At 40.0% G+C, this 21188-nt stretch overlaps 1 protein-coding gene across 1 annotated transcript; it reads right to left on the reverse strand.

The window, feature by feature from the left end:
* Positions 1 to 11241: 11241 nt before the first annotated feature.
* On the reverse strand, positions 11242 to 16723 carry LOC127583588 (hyaluronan synthase 1-like). The gene is made up of 4 exons (XM_052039710.1): positions 16025 to 16723; positions 13743 to 13968; positions 13069 to 13201; positions 11242 to 11917 (listed from the first exon to the last, which is right to left on the reverse strand). The coding sequence occupies exons 1-4, from the start codon at positions 16721 to 16723 to the stop codon at positions 11242 to 11244; spliced, it is 1734 nt and encodes a 577-aa protein (XP_051895670.1).
* Positions 16724 to 21188: the final 4465 nt, after the last annotated feature.

Raw genomic sequence — 21188 nt, forward strand, 5'->3', positions numbered from 1 at the left:
CTGCCTTTGTAATATTTGTCATACAGTTACCAGGAAGAGAATGATAATATAAGATAGCATTAAGTAAAGTATTTAAGTTCTCATTCTCATTTTCCCTGGTTTCAAAATAGATAAGTAAACCACCCAGTGAGGCATTTGAAGGCTGAGCCTTCAGATGCCTCACTTTGAATCATGCATTGCCTTTGTTTATCAGTGGGGTCAATAGGGTCAGAAGGTGAGGCAGAATTGATCTAAGCTATCATCAAAAATTAACCAGATTTCCTAACATCTGTGCTAGGAAATTTAATGGAATAAATCTGAAGGACAGTATAAAACAGCATTAACAGAAGCATGGATTAACCAAGACTTGTCAGCATAGATTTGTGAGAAGATTTCATTGAAGCATGATTGAATTGAATAATTCAAGACTGTACCTTAAAAAGGGAGAACATGGTGGAAAACATTAGTTTTTTTAAAACCAATCATTTAGAATGCTGCGTTTATCATTCCTGCCTCTCTTGGTTGCATTTAGCCGTATATTTGTTGTTGAAGTTTATATGAGTAACTGACATGTGAACCTGGTTGCGAAACATCTGACTCAACCGTTGGTTTTATTGTTGTGTAACTTCATTTCAACTCAGTTTGTTTTTCTCTCTAGTTCTATTTTAGGTGCTCAGAGCTCTGAGCGCAGGGTTCTTTCCAACATATTGGCACCCAGCAACAATTTTGTTGTGTCAAGAGTGACTTAAAAGTACAATTCTAAATCTCTGATGCAGGTTATTAACTCTCTACCTACTGTAACTCTTCCGATCCACTGAGTCAGACCTTGCTGGTCTGGATCCCTTCTCCACCCCCATATTGATGTTCAGTGCCTGGCTGCAACCATGTATGTAAATATTTCTTGTTATCAGCCCAAGCCTGAATGTTATCAGATCTTTGTCCATTGCTTTTTTACTTAGAGTTCTAAATAGGGCTGCAAGCCACATTCATCAGTGAAAATAACCATTTCTTGTCATAAAGAGGAAGGCAGTTCTTAGGTAAAGATGGTTCGTCTTGGGATACTACCTTAACTGTTTTAGTAATGTCCTGTAACTTAGATGATTGGCCTCTAACAACCACAGCTTTGTGCTGGGCATGATTCCAATTAGTGGAAAAGATTCCCATGATCCCATTGACCAGTTTTATTATGGCTCTGAAATGCCTCATTTGCTAAAGTAATGCTTTGATATCAAAAGCAATCAGTCTTGCCTCACTTCTAGAATTTAGCTCTCTTGTCCTTATTTGGACTAACTTCATAAAAATACCTGAAGTCAAGCATTCCTGGCAGAACCTAAAATAAGCATGAGTGTACAGGTCATTTGTGAGTAAATGCAACTTGTGGGAGCTGCGTTCAACACCTTATTTTGCTTAATATTTATAGTATGCTCAGAGAATGTAATTGCGCTGTTTGGATTGTCTCACTTCCTGTGGACAATTTTCTATTGTGATGAACTTTGGGAGCTCATGAAAAAGGTGTCACTTACGTTGAAGTTCTTTTTCTCAGTCAAGATAAACATGCTTTAAATTGATCTGTTAATGAAACTCTACTATGCTTTTTACCCAATTTCACATTACCCCAGCACACACAAGTGCTGTGCCATAGTTTGACTTCATAGGATAATATGTTGAATTCAAAGTTATTCAAGAATGCTAACAAACCCAGGTTGCATTCCATTTTACTAATATGCCCTGACGCTAATTAAAATTTATGCGCTGTGGTAGATGGAGCTGTTCCATTAAGAGACATTCTATTTGTGGCTTTTTCTTGCGGTTAACTATTCTCTACTGAATGTTTAATGAAATATTAGATATAAATTCAACAACCTATTAGAAACATTCTCTCTAACTTAAAACTGTAATCATGATTTAGCAAAAGTTATCCAATGTGGGATAGGAGTTTTAATGTCATGTTTATCAGAGAACTTCTGGACTTTTTGAACTAGGACAAGTTGTCATGCTTTATCTTTTAATTTGAAGTGCATGCAATCATTGGTTATGGTCAAGTTGCACTGCATCTTTTCAGTCTTTCTTCCAGATGATCTGTGGTCTGTAGCTTTACCCTTGTGTTATCTGTTGCACAGAACTTGATGTTACAGGGTAGTATTTGGAGAAGCAAGACAAATTTAAAAAAAAATATGGCTCTATTTTTCCTCACAAACAATATCTATTTGTTTTACATTGATCATTGCATTGATTTTACATCCAAACTTAACTTTAATTTTTGCACCAAATCAAAACTTTTGTTCATGATATGTAAGATTGCATTTTCACTAGTGACATATCCTGATTTTGTTCCTGTTATTTGCAGAGAATTGATATATTTTCTCTTGCCTCTCGAAGGTTCTTGTTCTTGCTGGAGTTCAGCTTTGAGATGCCAGTCATCTTTCTGTACCTCACTCAAGTAGCCTTTCATCTGGTGTAAACTAGAGAAGGAATGCTCACCAGCAAATGAATCATTGTTTAAAGATTTGGAAAAGAGTACTTCATCCCTCTAAAGTTAAGCTAATTATTAATTGTGATTCTATTGGACTCAGAGGGAAATTGTGAAAACAATAACTTATTTCGGTTAAACTTGACCGAAGGTTTGCTGACCATCACTAATGCAATGATTTCATCAAAATTTGTTCCTATTGAAGAATTAACAGATACGATCTGAAGGGCTGAAACTCTACTCTGTTTGTTATTGTCCTTTTACTAATATCATCCTTGCAAAATACTTTTTGTAAGATGAATTAATTATACAAAAATAAACAGTGCACAGAAGAAATACCATCTTCAATAGCCTCTAATTTATATCTACTGATATCAAACATTAGCTTATCTATTTTGGAAAGACTGCATGATGCAACATGTTAAGTACAAGGGTCACTTTGACTAAATTCCAAATGATCCTTCATCCAGTATACCCATAATGTTACTGTTTGGATATGTGAGCAATAGGTCACACTGAGAAACCCTGCATGGTTCTGGTTCAATTTATACTTGTGGTGTTTCTGAACAGAGATTTTGGGGGATATAAATTAATCAACCACCTTCCATAGATGCAGTGGCATGGATAATGCATATGTCACAATGAAGGTAAACAGTGATTGTTATAAAGTTCATTTATTTCTGTTCAGGATATTTCCTTTTGTAAGCCATTTATAAATACATTTTTGCCAACAACTGTAAACCAAGTCTGATGGGTCTGACTTCAACTGATGCTAATTTCATCAGTGACAATGTGCCATTGAATCATAAAATAGTACAGCAAAGCAAGAGACCATGCTGAAAGCTTTTAGAATTATTTTAACAAATCACAACTCTAGTGGTCTTTGACAATGGAATAAGGCATCACTGTCAAGGTTAGATGCCAGGCAAAAATGAAGGGGAAAAAACTAAGGTACCAACATGAGTTCTCAGGCAAGTGAGGGATTAGCATGATACATGTGTAATGATGGTTGCTGTATGTGCAGTTCTTCTGTACCAGCTCCATATTTTGCAGTGCAGCATGCCTGGATGGAGGGTGAAGCAGATTTGAGGTTGCTCTTGATCAATTCTGTATCTGGCTCTGCCTGTATTGCAGATGGCAACACTGTATCTGGCCCTCTGTTCATCCAAACTTTCTAACTGTTGCCAGGTAAATGTAATAGTGGCGGAAAATATAATTGGTTGCATCTTGGCAAGTTCTTAGGATGTGTGTTACATGCTTTCTTTCATGCAGAAGAAATAATTAGCTACCTTCGAAAGCCACTCAGGTTGTTGGACTTTCATAAGGATCTGTGCTTAGTGAACAGATCTAGCAGCCAAGCTTGAAAATTAGCCACCTTAAGAAGTAGAATCTCTACATACACTAATGATCCAATACATTACCCCAATCCCTATTGTTATGAAGGAACACTGTAGTGGAGCGTCATGTGCATGCTCCTGCAGCTCATAACTAAATGTGGAGCATCCCACATCAATATTCTCTGTGAGAGAACAAAATTAGGCAGATACTTAGTGTACGCCTGAGGAAGCCAAAGTACAAGCAGATTTCTATGGCTGTGGATACAGGGTGGTTTCTCTCCACTGACATATAAGCCAATCTTTTGTTGATCCAACTCTTCCAATCATCTTAAAAGGAGGACTTGTATCGGGATAGTTGTAGCTTCCATTGCAGGGAACAAGTGGTGCAATGACTCACAAGAATCTAAGTACCAGCAGAAACATGCCATAAAACAGGCTGAAAGGGGTTGCGAAATGGCCTTAAACATGTTTAGTGCACAGTTTCAAATCCTCTTCTAAATGCAAACCCAGATGACCACTGAGAATAACAAATATAGGAAACAAGACTGGGCTCATTGTTATTAATAATTTCTCTATTATTGAGTTAGTATGGGTGGGAAATTAATCAGAGAAACAAAAAAAATTGCTGTCAGATCTGTGCTGTCTGCCACGTCTTTCGTTGAAAAGGCATCTCTCTGTCTAACTACTGATTCGTAAGTAGTTTTGTTGTATGAATTTTTAACCTTTAAAAATTATGAGATGCCTAGATAGATTAAATAGAAGGATGAATTCCCCCTAGCTGAAGGGTCATAAACCAGGGAGCATAGCTTTAAAGCATTTGGTAGAAGGATCAGGGGAAATAAGGAAATATTTGTTCACCCATAGGCTGAAAGGGATCTGAACATACTGCCTGAAGTGTAGTAAATGTCATAGAGGCAGAAACCCTTGAAAAGGCTAGGTGTGTTCACGAGGAGCCTGGACCTGTAGGGGTACAGTCCAGATGCTGAAAGGTGGGATTAGGTTCTATAGTACACAAAGTAGGCTGGCCACTGTCTGTGTCAGAATTTTTTTATCATTCTGCCATGAGGGCTAAGACATTTTAAATATTTTAGATGATGTAGCGGCTGCTACCGCGATATGAAAACAAGACACTAGTCAATGGGTTGCAGAACAAGAACTGGTTTATTTTCCCACCTTGTGCAGGCCTTTTAAGAGTGACTGTTCCCGCCCACTGAAAACAGAAATGACGTATACGCTACGTCATCGAAGCTTTCCCGTGTGTGGGTTCTCCCTGTCGCTCGGGGAAGATGGAGACCCAACGCCATCTTGGGCCTTGCCGCTCCAATGACGCGCGACCTGACCACCAAGCCGGTTCGCTTGCTCGGATGGTGAGTCGCTACACAAGCCCCCCCCCCCCCCCGCAGAACCAGCGATACGGTCCCAAGGTTCGCGGGCTGTGTTAACCATTGCTTAGGAGGTCGGCCTCTGCGTCGCAGTGCTGGAACCTCGACCAGTTGTTGTAGATCTAAATGGGCCGATTTGAGGCGGTCCATTGTGAAGACCTCTTCCTTGCCCCCAATGACCAAAATAAAGGTGGACCCATTATTCCTGATGACCCGGAACGGCCCCTCGTATGGTCGTTGCAACGGCGCCCAAAGTGTGCCCCTGCGAACAAAAACGAACTTACAGTCTCATAGTTCCTTGGGCTCACAGGATGGGGCTTGACCATGCCGCGAAGTGGGAATCGGTGCCAAGTTGCCGAGCCTCTCGCACAGTCTTTCCAGGACTACCGTGGGTTGTTCCGCTTGGCCCCAAAGGGCGGGTATGAAATCCCCCGGGATGACCAGGGGCGCCCCGTACATGAGTTCAGCTGACGAAGCGTGGAGACCTTCCTTGGGGGCAGTGCGTATGCTGAGCAGGACCCAAGGCAGTTCGTCGACCCAGTTAGGACCCTTCAGGCAGGCCATCAAGGCTGATTTTGGATGGCGGTGGAAACGTTCCACTAACCTGTTTGATTGAGGGTGGTAGGCCGTGATGGTGTGCAGCTGTGTCCCCAGCATGTTCGCTAATGCAGACCAGAGGCTGGAGGTAAACTGGGTGCCAAAACAGATGGGAACTCAGCTAGGAGCTTGGTGAACTCGTTGCCAGACAGGGAAATGGAGTCCAGGCATGGGGCTGGTAGGCTGGCTTCTCCCAGGGGGTAGGTTTGGAAAGTTCTGGAGCGCACTAGCCGCTTCCCTCGCAGGTCGACTAACAGGCTGTGGGCCCAAAGGAAATCGGCTCCTTGGAGTGGTCGGGCGACGACGGCAAGGGTAAAGGTCCAGGTAAAACGGCTGCCGCCGAATTGTAATTGAAGTGTATGGATACCGAAAGTCCGTATCGTTGTGCCGTTTGTGGCATTGAGTACAGGACCTTGTTGCCTGTTACGAGTGTCGTGGCCGGTCGGGGGCAAAATACTGACCTCTGCTCCAGTATCAACGAGGAAACGCCACCCGGACTGCTTGTCCCAAACGAATAGGAGGCTGTGTTGGCGGCCAGCCGTCGTAGCCATCAGCAGCGGCTGGCCCTGGCGTTTCCCTGAAACTTGCAGGGTGGACGGCATCAACAGACCTCCGCGCCCCACCTCTGATGGTAGAAACACAGCTGGTCGCCAGTGTCGTCATCTGTGTTTCTGGGGTGTGGTCGCTTGGTTGCTGGGACTGGTTTAGGCAGGCGTTGGGCTCGCGGCCTGGCGATTTGGCCGACGGACGACCCGCTCTCGCGTTTGGCCTTCCACAGGACATCTGCCCGGGCAGCTACCTCACGTGGGTTGCTGAAATCAGCATCAGCCAACAGCAGGTGAATGTCATCAGGTAGTTGTTCGAGGAAGGCCTGTTCGAACATTAGGCAGGGTTTGTGTCCCTCGGCCAATGCCAGCATCTCATTCATTAGGGCGGATGGGGATCTGTCCCCCAGGCCATCAAGATGAAGCAGGTGGGCGGCGCGCTCGCGACGGGAGAGGCCGAAGGTCTGAATCAGAAGGTCTTTGAAAGCTGGGTACTTATCCTCCTCCGGAGGAGGAGACTGGATGAAGTCTCCGACCTGGGTGGCTGTCTCCTGGTCCAGAGAGCTGACCACGTGGTAGTACTTTGTGGAGTCGGAGGTGGAATTGTGCTTCGGCCTGGTCGAACCAGACGCTGGGACGAAGCGTCCAAAAGGTGGGCAGCTTGAGTGCCACTGCGTTGGCTGCTGCGTTGTCGTCCATTGTGTGGGTCCAAAATCCGTTTGGACTATCGGAGTCACCAATGTAGCGGCTGCTACTGCGATGTGAAAACAAGACACTAGTCAATGGGTTGCAGAACAAGAACTGGTTTATTTTCCCGCCTTGCGCAGGCCTTTTAAGAGAAACTGTTCCCGCCCACCGAAAACGGAAATGACGTATACACTACGTCATCGAACCTTTCCTGCACACGGGTTCTCCCTGTCGCTCAGGGAAGACGAAGGCCCAACGCCATCTTGGGCCTCGCCGCTCCGACGACATGCGACCCGACCGCCGAGCCGGTTCACTTGCTCAGACGGTGAGTCGCTACAATGAGATATTAAACAGAGACTTATTTTGCTGAATAGAGTGGACATTAAACAAAAACCTTGTGGATTTTTTTGTTTACTTCCCATCATAGCCCAGGGCAGTGAAAACAATTTTGTACCAATATCTTGAAGTACCCTCTCCAAGGGCATTATAAATATGACAATAGAACCTAGTCAGCCTACTTAATCAAGTATATAATTCTAAAATGTCATTTACTTGGATATTGCCAGCAAAACCAAACCCACAAGGACAGCATGAAAGATGCTGATAGGTGTTCAGTCAATGATTATGTGATGGGTTTTTTTTGCCATCATCACTGAGACCAATAATTCTGACTTGGTATGTCACGAATGACAGCAGTCTATTGCTTGAGGAAACCATTTTGTTAAAAAATGTTACAGCAATTTCTTTCTCAGAATTAATCAAAAGAAATGGAGTACTGATCTGAATATTTTAAGTCCTGAATATATGTATTTATTCATCATTGCTAAATCTTCACCTTGGAGTCTATTATATGAGTCATCCTTATTGTGCTCCTTGATCACTCAAATGTTACTTGGAGAGAGGAATATTGTGAAATGTTACTGCTATCTGACTTAATCTTATTCCTGATTTTGATTCAAAGAATGATAAATTATACATCGTATCACCACAGGAACTATTTGTCAGCAGAGTTGAATTAAAGATCTATTGCAGATTTGTACAAATCTGTGTACCTCTGCCCTCAAATCCACCTCATTCTATAAGCCAAGTCTTGTGCTGCCTACACACAAATGTTATTTTCTTCCTATATTTAATCTTTTCAATATTGTTGGTGTTCTGCTTTTAGCCCAAGCCTTAGTAAAATAAAAAAAAACATTCTGGGCACTTGTACATGAAGAGGAAAAGCAATATAATTTATCCAGCCTTTACAGAATGCAAGCTTTACAGGATGCAAAGTTTTATAAAATATATTACAAATTTTACATTTGCACTCAATTCTCTCTATAAGGCTTTATTTTCAATTGCTGTGCTTTGCACTATTTAAGTCAACTTTTTCTAACATAAATTGTTACATCTACTTTGAACTAATCTGTGCACACTTGTCACACAATCTCCTGCCAGCAGCACTGTTGTTTTGTGCCTCACATCTCTTTGGTCTGTACTGTAAAGAAATTCCTATGTTTCAACTAATTCTCCTGTGCTTCCGAAAATTCTGTGTGTTTTCCTATTAAATGTAAATAACAATATAAAAGATAATGCTCAGAAGTTCCCGCCAAGGGCAAAGGGCAAGCCTCCTGAGTTTAGTGCTCATCTATATGGCTATTATGAACTTTAAATCTACTGCTGTCAACTTTCTGACTGAAACTGTCCAGTTCCTCACTGATTCAATCATATGTGTCTGCAGAGTCTTGCATAAATGATGTTACATGGATGATGATTTAGGAGTGGTGGAGCAAAAGTCAGAACAAGCCATGTCCACAACAGCTGAAAAGGCTTTTATAGTTGGATAGCCACACCCCATAATTTTAGTAGGCTATCAATCTTGTCAAAAGCTTTGAAAGTTTTTGATGCTCAGAAACATTAAGAACTTCTTAAAATCAGTTTAAAAACTTAAGATATTAAAAAATAAAAGTAAGCAAATGGCCTTAAGATGTTGGAACATTTAAAACTCAATTAATTGAAAAAAAAATGCATTGCTCTCCATTGAAATTAATAGGGAGGTTGTTCCTGTACCATGTCTAACCTGACAATAGGTTTCTTGTGTTGTTCCTGATAGTATGAACTGAGGAACAGGGGCAATTTCACTATTGCCACTGGACTCCACGGGGATCAGATGTTGGAGTTTTATGACATACCAAGCTAATGCCACTGTGTGGCAGAAGTGAGCTCCATTCAATACTGCAGAATGTGGTGACGCTATCGTGTGGAGGAGAATGTGTACTGCAATGAGCTGGCTTCTACCTAATCAACTTAAGTGCTTCAGCTTTTACCCTAATTAGCAAATATCATTGGCAAAGAGTCCATCTTTGAAGAGACTGGTGAGTAAAGTTGGGGGAAGAGGCAGAAAACTGTTTAAACAGGAAATACCCGAGGCTTTTCTCAACATTGTAATCCATTTATACATTTGATACACTTACCCTAGACTTTTTATTTCCAAATGTGAAACTAAGGTGCTAAACCATTAAATGTTGGTTTCATTTTCATTGTTATTGCTGGCATTGTCTCCTCTGTGCTAGTTGGTAGTTAGAGTGCATATAGACAGAAGTTTTAGCACAAATCACTCAACACAAATATCATAAGATCATAACTGTGTTAGGTTTAAACTGTGTTTACCATGTGCATTTATGCTGTGAAATCTGCCTGTACTCTGGCTCCTTCAGGCCTACACTAAGTATCTACCTAAGTTTGTTCTCTCACAAACCAAATTGATGATGCATGCTCTACGTTTAGATATGAGTTGTAGGAACATGCATAGACTAACTAATGACCATGTTGTATTAACGGTGCTCTGAACCTGCAAAGGTGAAATCTGTGTTGTAACAATTTGCATTTACAGTTAGACCTTTGGTTCATAAATTCTCAATCATAAAACAATGAGCTAACAGGAGTAAGATCATATCAATAAGTATCCGGGCTTCATGAGTCGTTTGCTAAAACTGAGGATCATATTTGACTTGTTAGCTGCAGTTTGGACACTCACGATGTGAAATGTCGCACTGTAGTACATCTTTAGAGGCATTTTTGTGATTGGTATTGCTCATACAAAATCTTATATGTAAGAGCCATCACACTTTATACACTACCCTTTCACAAAAAAAAAATGTCCAAAAATATCTCTACATGTTATAACTGCTGAAACTAAAGAGTTTTCTGCTCTAAACTAAACAATGCACTGAAGATTTTACAAATCTCATCCGAAATGTGGGTCGGCAACACAGCCCTTTAGAACTTTACCCAAATAGCCAGCCTTTCAGTGAGCCAAACAAGGAGTCTCAGTAGTTAAAATAGTTGAACAGTGCCCCTTTCTCACACATTATCCACAAGCACATGTATTCCAGAAAAGATCACTGGACTACAATCTGGAAAGAGAATTTCGAGCATCCACTAGTTAGCCCAAAGCCAGTGACTGTCACTTGAAGACAGTATTCACAATCAACATATGTGGTACATTTAAATACTAAACCCGTGAAAGATCCCGTTAATTTGTGGTTAAATATTCTCCATCTTGTTCACAAATTTCTCAGTTCAATTGAAACCTGTCACAATGACCTGATATCATAGAAGAGGATCAAATGTCATATTATGGATATTACAGGACAACCATTTCTACAAGTGGTCATTTAGTCACTTTATCTCCCTGCTGTCCCACTACACACAGGTAAACATACTTCCAGGCCTCTGCCAGACCTGCCATTCTACTGGGTTCTGGAACAGAACATCCAATGATTATTATTTCCTCTCTGTAGGAAAGTACCTATCCTTTGGTCAACAATTCCATGCCACCAGGATTGAGAATCACAGGCTGAAAGATTTATTGCTATGATTTTCTGGAGCTGTTAAGAGTCAACAGAAATGTATTCCTTAAAAAATGATGCATGTTCTTCACTATTGAACCCTACAAACACCAGACCATGCATTTAGAGAATATAGCACTGCACAAACTACACTGGGACTATGACATATAGTGGCATATCAGGAAAAGGCAGAACATTGCCAATGTGCATCTGCAATTCCTCACAAAGTGGGGCTGGCAGATAACAAAGTGGCATTGATGCTGAATATGGAAGGTCAACTACCCAGGAGGGACTGTGGAGAAAAATCACCTCAAGGACAAAAAGCAAAACGTGTAAACTTATGAGATGTAAAGCATTCTTCAAGGTGTTAGTCAAAGCTTTTGTAATCATTAACTAATTTGCACAGTCTCTCTACACTTCAACACGATACATTGCAGTGTTCCTTCTATATCGATGCCATGACCACAGATGGTAAATTGTGATCAGACCTGTATAAAATAGAAATAACGTTAGTGAACTGTAGAGAACATAATCTTTTTCTGATGACTGCATATAATGCCCCCATGCACCTTCATTCTCTGTGAAGATTGTCTCAATCAAACCCACAAAAAGAATAATGGCCCAAACCAAGACTGGAAACAATGGGATGTAGTTCTTGACTCTCTCTTTGCGTCCAGATGTTCCCCAGCTGGTCTTGGTAATGGTAAGAAGAGAAAAGCATTTGATTGGCAGTAACCCACCCAGGTAGAAGGTTGGAAACAGAGATAAGTAGATCATCACTAGACTTCCCTTTAAACAAGAGGCATTGATTGCTTTAATGAGTGCAAGGCCATGGAAGCAAAGCAGCATCCATAGAATGTCCCAGAGACACCCATAGTAGAATAGCTTAATGATGGTCATAGAAATGTAGAATGGCAAGATCCCCACAATCATTGCCTCATATGTCATCCACAGACTGTGCTTGTACCAGAAGAGAGAACTGTAGAACCAGTCTATGACAGATGACTTGGTCCAACGTATTTGTTGATTGAGCCAGCGCAGATATTGAGCTGGAGTCTCTGTGTGGCACCAAGCCTTAGGCGTATATCTAAGTGAAACAAAAACGCAGTTTCGTTACTGAGTCCTGGTTTTCCAGAATTAACTTTAATTTTACAATAATAAAATTTAGCACACTTCTCCAATGCAATAACCCTGCTGATCATGGACACCAGTGCGCTTTGCATTGTAATCTAACTTGTACCAATCTCTGCAGGTATCTTGCTATAAATTGGTAAATTGGTTTATTTTTGTCACGTGTACCGAGGTACAGTGGAAAAACTTGTCTTGTATACCATTCATACAGATCAATTCATTACACATGCATTGAGGCAATACAAGGTAAAAAATAAAAGAATGCAGAATAAAGTGTAACAGCTACAGAGAAAGTGCAGTGCAGGTAGACATTAAAGTGCAAGATCATAATGAGGTAGATTATAAGGTCAGGAGTCCAAAGGTGGAAAAAGGTATACAAAGGTGGAAGAGGCTTATGGCGAAACACAGGCAAAGACAAGTTGAACCAATATAAAGTCAGATTTCTGTGAAGAAAGCATATAAAGCAAGGCTCCGTGATAATGTTACAATCTCGCTGAAATGGCCTCAAGTAGTGCTGCACTCCTGAATCAGTGGATATGTGGGGGAAAAAAATCGTTGGTGACTAAAGGATTCCAGCTCAAAATACTGTCTGATGATGCCAACTTGAAAGAGTGCCAAATGAAATTTTTTTTAAAAATGCAAATGCTGAAAATTTAAATTAAACAGAAAATGCTGGGAACATACAGCATGTCAGGCAGCATCTGTGGAAAGACAAAAGATCTGCAAACTGAAACGTTAACTCTTTCTCTTTCCACAGATGCTGTCTGACCTGCTGAGTATTTCCAGCATTTGTTTTGATTTCAGGGGGTCAATTGAATTCAAAAGTGGGCTTGGCTCTGATACCCCTCATGTTTATATAGTCTGCCAGCACTCACAAGAAAAGTGTGATCAGATTTCTGATGCCAATAGAACTAAACAAGGAGCAATGACTTATAGGGACAAAAGAAAATTAGAGGAAAATAATCATTTTAAGGATATTTGTTCTTTTTCTGTCCAAGCAATGTCTAACCTATCTAAACAGCTATAAAACACTTACGTTTAACATCTCTGGCTACAACACAAATCATGGTATTGCACAATTGAGAAAAGGCTGGATTTATTTCTTACTTGGTGGAATAGCCCAGACTGAGTACCCTGTTAGTTAAATGACGATCATCGCCAAAAGTGCACCGGGTTCCAAGGAATCTCTGATTGTACCAAGGCTCCAGTAATTGCTGGATCAAATTATTCCTGTACATCCCTGAAACAAATGGTCATTGTTAGAAATGAATACAGATCATGGACAGTTCGCTGTGCTGTGATGAACCAAGATTAGAAATTAAAATGGAAAAAGGTTGAAGTAAGAAAACAAATCAGTTGAGCTCGGGTTACTTTTCTGACTCTCCTGTTCTAACATACTGATACTACTATAGTCAGTTCCACGTATGAACATTTCCTCTTGCTATTTGTATGTTTCAACGCTATTTTCACTGTGCAAAATTCTTGTTGAAATCAAGAATCATCACACATCTCTTATTTTAGCTGATACCTTTGTACTGGATTTGACTAGCTTTTAAAATCAAAACATGGCATCTTTTTATTTGTGATTTTTCTTTTATTTGACTCTTGTTCAGGCTTGGTAAAACCTGCATAATAGTCTATGCTGATGGTAAGTTTTCTAACGATAGAGTGCATTATCCTGAGCAATTGCATGAAGTTTCATTTATGCCAGGTGTACATTGTTTTAAGGATCGTGGCATTCTCAATCAAGATCCTGCTTTATTTTTTCCTACATTCCTTACCTAAAGGTCCACTGATGCAGGAGACACAGTTAAAATAAGACTGGCAGGCTCGTTCCAAATTGAACACGGTCCAGTAATGCAGGCTGCTAATGAAGCTTATGAATGAGTCAGTGACATTGAGAATTCTCACTTCACCTCCGACTGCTCCACAGCTTCCATTTGAATCTAAGACTTTAACCAGTTCTCCAGTTGCTTGCGAGTCAAGTTTTGTGTCAGAATCACAGACCTAAAAGTTATATAATCCTTTAATAAAAATATCCAGTTCATTTAAATATACATAATCTATTGACAAGGATATATGAGATCAAGTACAAGTTTAGTCAGCTGACAAAAAACACAAAAAAATGTGTATCTTAGATAACTGGTATTCCTGATTTTCTAACAATTGTAATGATTCATTTGAAAATTATGTGTCATGGGTACCAGACTGCCGATAACCATTGTTATCAAGTCGGGTTCTAGCAGATCAATAAAATTACACTAATTTTATCTGCGCAGTAGTCAGCATGTCTACAGAAATATATCAAGGGGCAGAATAATAGGCCAAAGGGCTATACCTATTGTATCAGAATACCCAGTATCATTACAAAGTCATACCCAGGTTATATATGAGTAAATAAGAATGTATCACCATTGTAAGCATCAGTAATTAAGTCACCATACAATCCGCCAAAAGCACATTCAAGACGTAAAGAATACAGGAAGAGGGCCAAGGTGTTGCATGTTGTATTAATAATTATTCAGTACCTTCTGCATTGGTTCTGACTGTGCAAGTCCAATAAAAAAGCCGGAAAGCAAAGAATTGGGCATTAGTGTTGTCTACCTCACAACTGTGAATGAAACTCTGTATCTAATATGATCAAAGAATCATGCTACATTCCAACTTTATAGCTGCACAGAGGGAAAGCAGCTGGATTGTTTTGATGAAAACTATGCCAAGACTTCACTGTTTCTAGAAATCAAGTGTGTAGCTTCAACAAAAAAGAACACTAAGCATCAGGCTGATGGCCAAGAGATGACTGAGACATATGCAGCTTCTGTGGTGGAGGCAGAAGATTGTGGAAATAGAAGCATATCTTGACAGACATAAAACAAAGCAACTACATGATTTTATCAAAACATCATTGGTTTCAATTCATCATAGAAAATAGCAAACGTGTCTCCTTCCAGTGCACTTCCCTATCAAAGATCTAGTAATCCCAGTTTTTAAATTTTCGACTAAACTCCCAAGGAGAAATTTCCAGATTTTCATTAATCATTTGACACCCCCTGAATTAAATAGGTCAAACTTTAAGGTGATAATTTCTTGCTATACATCTTGTCCTCAGAATTTCACTCTTTTAGCTTAGGTCCTTTTCTAGGGAATTTGGGCTGCACTGCAAGGTCAGTACAATGCATTCTGCTATTACCAACTCTGCAAAGTAATAAATTAGAATCTGATTCTTGGATGAAGTATCAGTGAACTTTCTGTGGAAACACATCTGTGCAATGAATCAGAGGCAAAACATTTTCTTACCAATGCTATTTAGTCAGTCACAGCTGTCAGCACAATTGTACGTCATTCCTCAATTTGAAAATAAACCTCAAAAGGAAGAACCAAATTAAGCAGGAACTTTGAATTAAAAAATCTTAATCTTGTATCGAGAACTTTTATCGTTGAAGTAAGTTCACTTTGTCATTTTGGGGCATATAACCTGCTTTCTCTGGCTGAGATTACTGCACATATATGTTATCCATAGGTATTCACAAAGTGAATATCAATAATTTGTTAAGCAAGAAATACACTTAATTTAAAAATAATTTTAAAAAGAAATTTTCCTCTGCTTTGTTTCCCATAAGACCCATATTATAGTTGTGTAACTTTTCACTTGAGAATCTGACCTTCTCAAGATGGCCTAGGATGGGCACAAAATAGCAGTCTTGCCATGCACCTCCAATTACAAAATAAGGTGGGTCTGGTACAATTAAAATAGAAATTGCAGGAAATACTTGGCAGGTCAAGCAGCATCTGTGGAGAAAAAATAGTTAATATTTTAGGCCAGATCAGAATCATTTACCAGCTGCTTTAGAACTCTGATGAAGTTGAGATCATAAATTAACAACCTCTGGGGGTTGACAGGAACTGAAAAGGAACAATGAATCATAAGTAGGTCAGATGGAAACTTTCTTCAACTTCCAGTTGCAGAGTTTCAGAAGAGACAGCATCTGTTTGATGCAGGAGATAGGTTTACATCAAATGAAAGTGCTACATTTGAGAAAAAAGTTAATTACATTCATCTTACCTGAATGTAATCCACTGAGTCACCAATCGCTTTGAAGGCTGTGTACAGTACTTCTCTCTTTCCTCCCCTTTTTTGCATGATGCAAACGCAACGCTTAGTGCGGATTAATGATTCCACCTCCAGTCTCTCTGGATTTCCGATACTTGCTTCCCCATAAAACAGATTGACAGGATCTCTTTGTGACTTTTTGCTGTTATCTTCTTCTTTATTCCATATAATTCTATTAAAATTTCTAGAATGATAGTTGCCCTCCCATACATATGTCCCAATATCTTCCTTGTAGAAAATCTCCTTGAATATGTCCATCATGTATTGATCTTCTTTTGAGTTCCCATCAATGACCATGATAATTCTGAGTTTCTGGATTGGGTACTCAATGCTCTTTACAGAATTGAGGCACTGTGTCAGGTATGAAGGATCTTCCTGATAAGCAGATATGGTTATGGCCACTGACTTAGTGCTGCAACATTGTAGAATGTCATTTTGCATCTTGTAACACTCAAACTGAGCAAAGATTGTTTGAAAGAAGAAATGTCCAATGATCAGGGATCCGTAAATACCAAGCAAAATTACTTTTTGTCCATCTAGGAGCTGAAATCCAGCAACATATGCCCAAGACAGACCAAGAAATAATAACAGGGCAAAGACTATGGTACAAGCCTTATGAGCTATTGAAGCCAAAGAGTCTTTGTTAACCATGGCCACATAAAGTCAGTCGGTCAATTCCTATTTGGAGTGAAAGAAACAAAACCAGGAAGGTTTGTTATTATACAGAATGGCTACAGCCATTTGGAGACCATTTGGCCTATCAAGTCCATACTTATAGGATGAATCCAATTAGACCCACTCTCCTGCCCTTTTCCCAATTTATTTCCTTTCAGATATCCAGTTTCCTTTTCAATACTCCATTGACTCTGCCGTCACTACTTACCCCAGTAGTCCATTCCAGACTGTAACCACTTACTGCATAATACGTTTTTCTCATCAATTTTGGTTTTTTTGCCAATCATTTTCATTCTGTTTCTTTTCTATTTTGACCTTTCTGCCAACCAAACAGTTTCACATTATCAACTCTGTTGAGACTTACCATGATTTTTAAGTACCTCCATCAGATCTTTTTGCAGTCTCTGTTTCAACAAGAATATTAATCCCAGCTTCTTCCCTGGAGTCATTTATATGAATCTCTTCCAGACCTTCTCTAAAGCCCATAGGCTTTTCTAAAATTTGGACCCCAGAACTAACTATAATACTCCAGTTAAGGCAGAATCAGCGCCTTACGAAGATTTGTCACGACTCACAGTCTGGTACTACATACCTCTATTTATTGTGCGCAGGATCCTATATGGATCCACATTCTCAACTACCCTGCCATTTTCAATGAACTTTGCACAAATACATCTGAACCTCTCTGTTCTTTTACTCCTTTTGAATTCTGCCCTCCAGTTTTTCATTTTTCCTACCAAAATGTAACACTTCCCATTTCTCAGCATTGAATTTCCTCTGCCACCTATATCCCATTCCACCTGACTGTCTAAACCTCCATGAAGTCTCATATGCCACAAGGCCTTTCAGCCCATCAAGTCTCTGCCAGCTCTCAAAGCATTTTTATCAACCCTTTTCTCCAGCCACCCACCAAAACTGAAGGCAATTTACAAAAGTGAATTAATCCCCCAGCACATATTTGGGACATAAGAGCAAACTGGAGCACATAGAGGAAACCCATGTGGTCAGAGGGAGAATGTGCAAATTCCAGACACATAGCACCAAGGTTAGGATCAAACCCAGGTCACTGGAACTATTTAGTTCCAGTATTGTGTTCAGTTCTGGTCGCCTCATTATAGGAAGGATGTGGAAGCTTTAGAGAAGGTGCAGAGGAGAGAGGATGCTGCCTGGATTGGAGAGCATGTCTTATGAGGATAGGTTGAGCGAGCTAGGGCTTTTCTCTTTGGAGAGGAGTAGGATGAGAAGTGACTTGATAGAGGTCTACAAGATGATAAGAGGTATAGATCGAGTGGACAGTCGGAGACTTTCTCCCAGGGCGAAAATGGCTAACATGAGGGGGCATAATTTTAAGGTGATTGGAGGAAAGTACAAGGGGGATGTCAGAGGTATGTTTTTCTTACACAGAGAGTGATGGGTGCATGGAATGCACTGCTGGCAGAGGTTGTGGGGGCAGATACGTTAGGGACATTTAAGAGTTTCTTAGATAGCCACGTGAATAAGAGAGAAATGGAGGGCTATGTGGGAGGGAAGGCTTAGATAGATATTAGAGAAGGATGAAATGTCGGCACAACATCATGGGTCAAAGGGCCTGTACTATGCTGTAATGTTCTATTTAGTAGTAGCAGTAACTGCTGTACCACCCCACCTCTCCCGACTCTTTTCCTGTTCACATGCATATAGAATATTTTTGGATTCCATTTTATGATTGGTGCCAGTATTTTTTCATGCTCTCTTTACTTGCATCCTTTTAATGTCCCCTGTAAACTTTCTGTAATCAATCTAATTCTCACCATCAGTATGTTCATTCTAATATTCTCCACTTATACTTGCCTTCCATTATTTTCTATATTATAGCAAAGTAACTGCCATTTACGCAACACCTGTGCATATTACGATCCACATCACCACCCACTCCACCTACAAGTTTCATGTTATCTGCCAATTTGGAAATTTTGCCCTGTATCTCCAAATCCAAGTTATTAACATACATTAAGAAAAGCTGTGTTTCAAGCAGTGGTCTCCTGGGGATCTCCATTGCACACTTCAGTCTAAAAAACGATTAATCTTAGGTTCTTGTTATATGGCCAATTTTCTTTCCATGTTTCTCAGCCCCTTTTATTCCAGGAACTATGTCATGTGTTATCAACCACATTTTGAAAGTCCATAAGTGCCTCATCAACCTTCTCTGTTATTCCATCAGAAATCCCTTTAATTTTACCCAAATTAATCCATATTCATGTGACTGCTAATCCTCTTCCTGATTATTCTTTCAAGAACTTTCCTGACCACCTAAACTAACTGAACTGGATTTATCCCTGTACCCCTTTTTGATCAAGGATGTTGTTTTCCAGTCCTCATGCACCACCTACAGATGATTGAAAGAATAGGCCGGTCTTTTCTTTACTTCTCTCAGCAACTTAGCATGCAATCCATCTTAAAATTTATCCATTTTACGTGCAGCTAGCCTTTCCATTCAGAATCTCATTGACATTTTCCTTTGTTGTAATTCCAGCAACTTCTTGTTCCTTGGTAAAAATTAATGAAAAATATTCCTTTATTACCTCAGCCTCCATGAGTTGATTCCCTTTCTGGCCTCTGATCTGCACCACTTCTCCCATTCCAAATCTTTTCATGTTCTTTTGTCCACAGAATGTTTTTGGATTTATGTTTGATACCACTCTTTTCTCATGATTCCTCTCTGCCTGCCATCTACTTTTTTACTTCCCCTTTGAAGTTTCTGTAATCAGCTTGATTCTCACTGTTATAATGCTCGTTCTAATATTCTCCACTTGTACATGCTCTTCCATTATTTTCTATATAAATAGCAACTTTCACCTTAACATAGAAAAATGTTTTAAAAAGTTAGATCAAGTAGTGAAATGTTAAGATTTCTGACCAAAACACGTCTTTAACAATGTAATACAGGCAGTAGGAAGAGACATGAGGGATGTAGCGAGGGGAATCCAGACATTGGAACTTGGGTAGCTGAAGGCAAAAGTGCTCACAGTGAGATGAAGGGAGAGAGAGGACACAAGGGGCTAAAGACTGGGATTCTGGGGAGCAGGGACTGTTGTTGTTATGTCCAATAACTAGAAAGGATTTAGCTAAAGAGACAAGCATGTTAAATTGTTGCCAAGCCACACCAGAAATCCACAAATACAACAGTGATGGGTAGGAGAGATGTGCATTATAGGCTATAGGCAGCAGTAAGTGCTGGATAATGGAGGCTGAAGAATATTGTTAGCCACAAGAGCATTGGAAGCTTGAGGTAAACAACTACATGGATATTTGTTGATCAGTTGATGAGTCTGATAACAGATGTAGGCAAATGATGGTTTGGAGGGGGTAGGTTGCATTTGTGATGGAGAGGATTCAGATAAATGGTCATTTTTACAGATATCAACCTCTTACTTGAATCAAATTCAAATCCTCAAGCTGCCATGATGTGTGTTCTACTATTGGCCTCTATCATAATCACATACCCTCTCCAAACACTGAACTAGAATTACCTGTGGATTTGTGTTAAACTTGTCAGGATGTTTAAGTCAAGTGTAAATAAGTATATAGGAACTGACGCTGGCAAAATTTCCAGCAATTTTTATGGTATATTGAGAGATGCGGTTAGATATTAAACTTTATCAGATTAATGTCGTTGAATAATTTTAACATATTTTACTTTCCTAATGTCATCAATAATCTAATTATAATTTTTTTTAAAACATTGGTTTTCTAATTATTTTTAGACACGAATATCTAATAGATTTGCCAATTTTAAGTCTACAACATTCAAGAATAATAATATTCCTGCACTTTAAATATTGGAGTTACTTGTAAATGATAGAAGCGATGGATTTCACATCATTAAAGCAGTATCAGAATTATTCCCGCAATTTTTGGATTGAGTTTAAAGACATTTCCGGACAGAAAGCTTGAACCCTTGGATTCATGGATGTTACCTTTGGTTTTTGCTTCAACCACCCCGGGCGCGCTCCCCGGCGCAGTGACGGTTGGAAGCGTGTACGCGCTCCCCGGCGCAGTGACTGTTGGAAGCGTGCGCGCGCACCCGAATCTCGCTCCCGTTGAATCACTCTGTGGGTTCAGGAATTGACTGGTGGGTTCCTACGCGAGCGAATAAGAAGGCAACATCCCAACCTGTATGACTGGCAGCATAAAAATATGGCATTACTATGTTAGATTAACTCAAAGGAAAAGGCAGGTAATCTTATAAATTCAAATAATCAAGTTCTATATCATCAATCACATTTTAAAACCCTGAGGTTTTAAAACTACTGTCACAGCTGAACCCCTTCCCTCAGGAATAGCCATAGAAATGTACTTTTCCGTTTATGATGAGATATGAATCCTCCTGCTTGATGAAGAGCCTTATGATATAGGAGGGGGCCATTGAGCCCTTTGAGTTAATGCAACCCTTCAGAGCAAT

The sequence above is a fragment of the Pristis pectinata genome, chromosome 27 (genome assembly GCF_009764475.1).
Source record: "Pristis pectinata isolate sPriPec2 chromosome 27, sPriPec2.1.pri, whole genome shotgun sequence".
In the NCBI taxonomy this organism is placed as follows: domain Eukaryota; kingdom Metazoa; phylum Chordata; class Chondrichthyes; order Rhinopristiformes; family Pristidae; genus Pristis; species Pristis pectinata.

What these genes read in the sequence shown, in the direction of transcription:
- LOC127583588 (XM_052039710.1), bottom strand. Translation starts at nt 16,723, where the DNA reads ATGGTTAACAAAGACTCTTTGGCTTCAATAGCTCATAAGGCTTGTACC. An exon ending in ACTCAGTGGATTACATTCAG is followed by an intron (nt 13,969 to 16,024) that starts GTAAGATGAATG and finishes TATAACTTTTAG; the next exon opens with GTCTGTGATTCTGACACAAA. An exon ending in CTGCATCAGTGGACCTTTAG is followed by an intron (nt 13,202 to 13,742) that starts GTAAGGAATGTA and finishes CATTTGTTTCAG; the next exon opens with GGATGTACAGGAATAATTTG.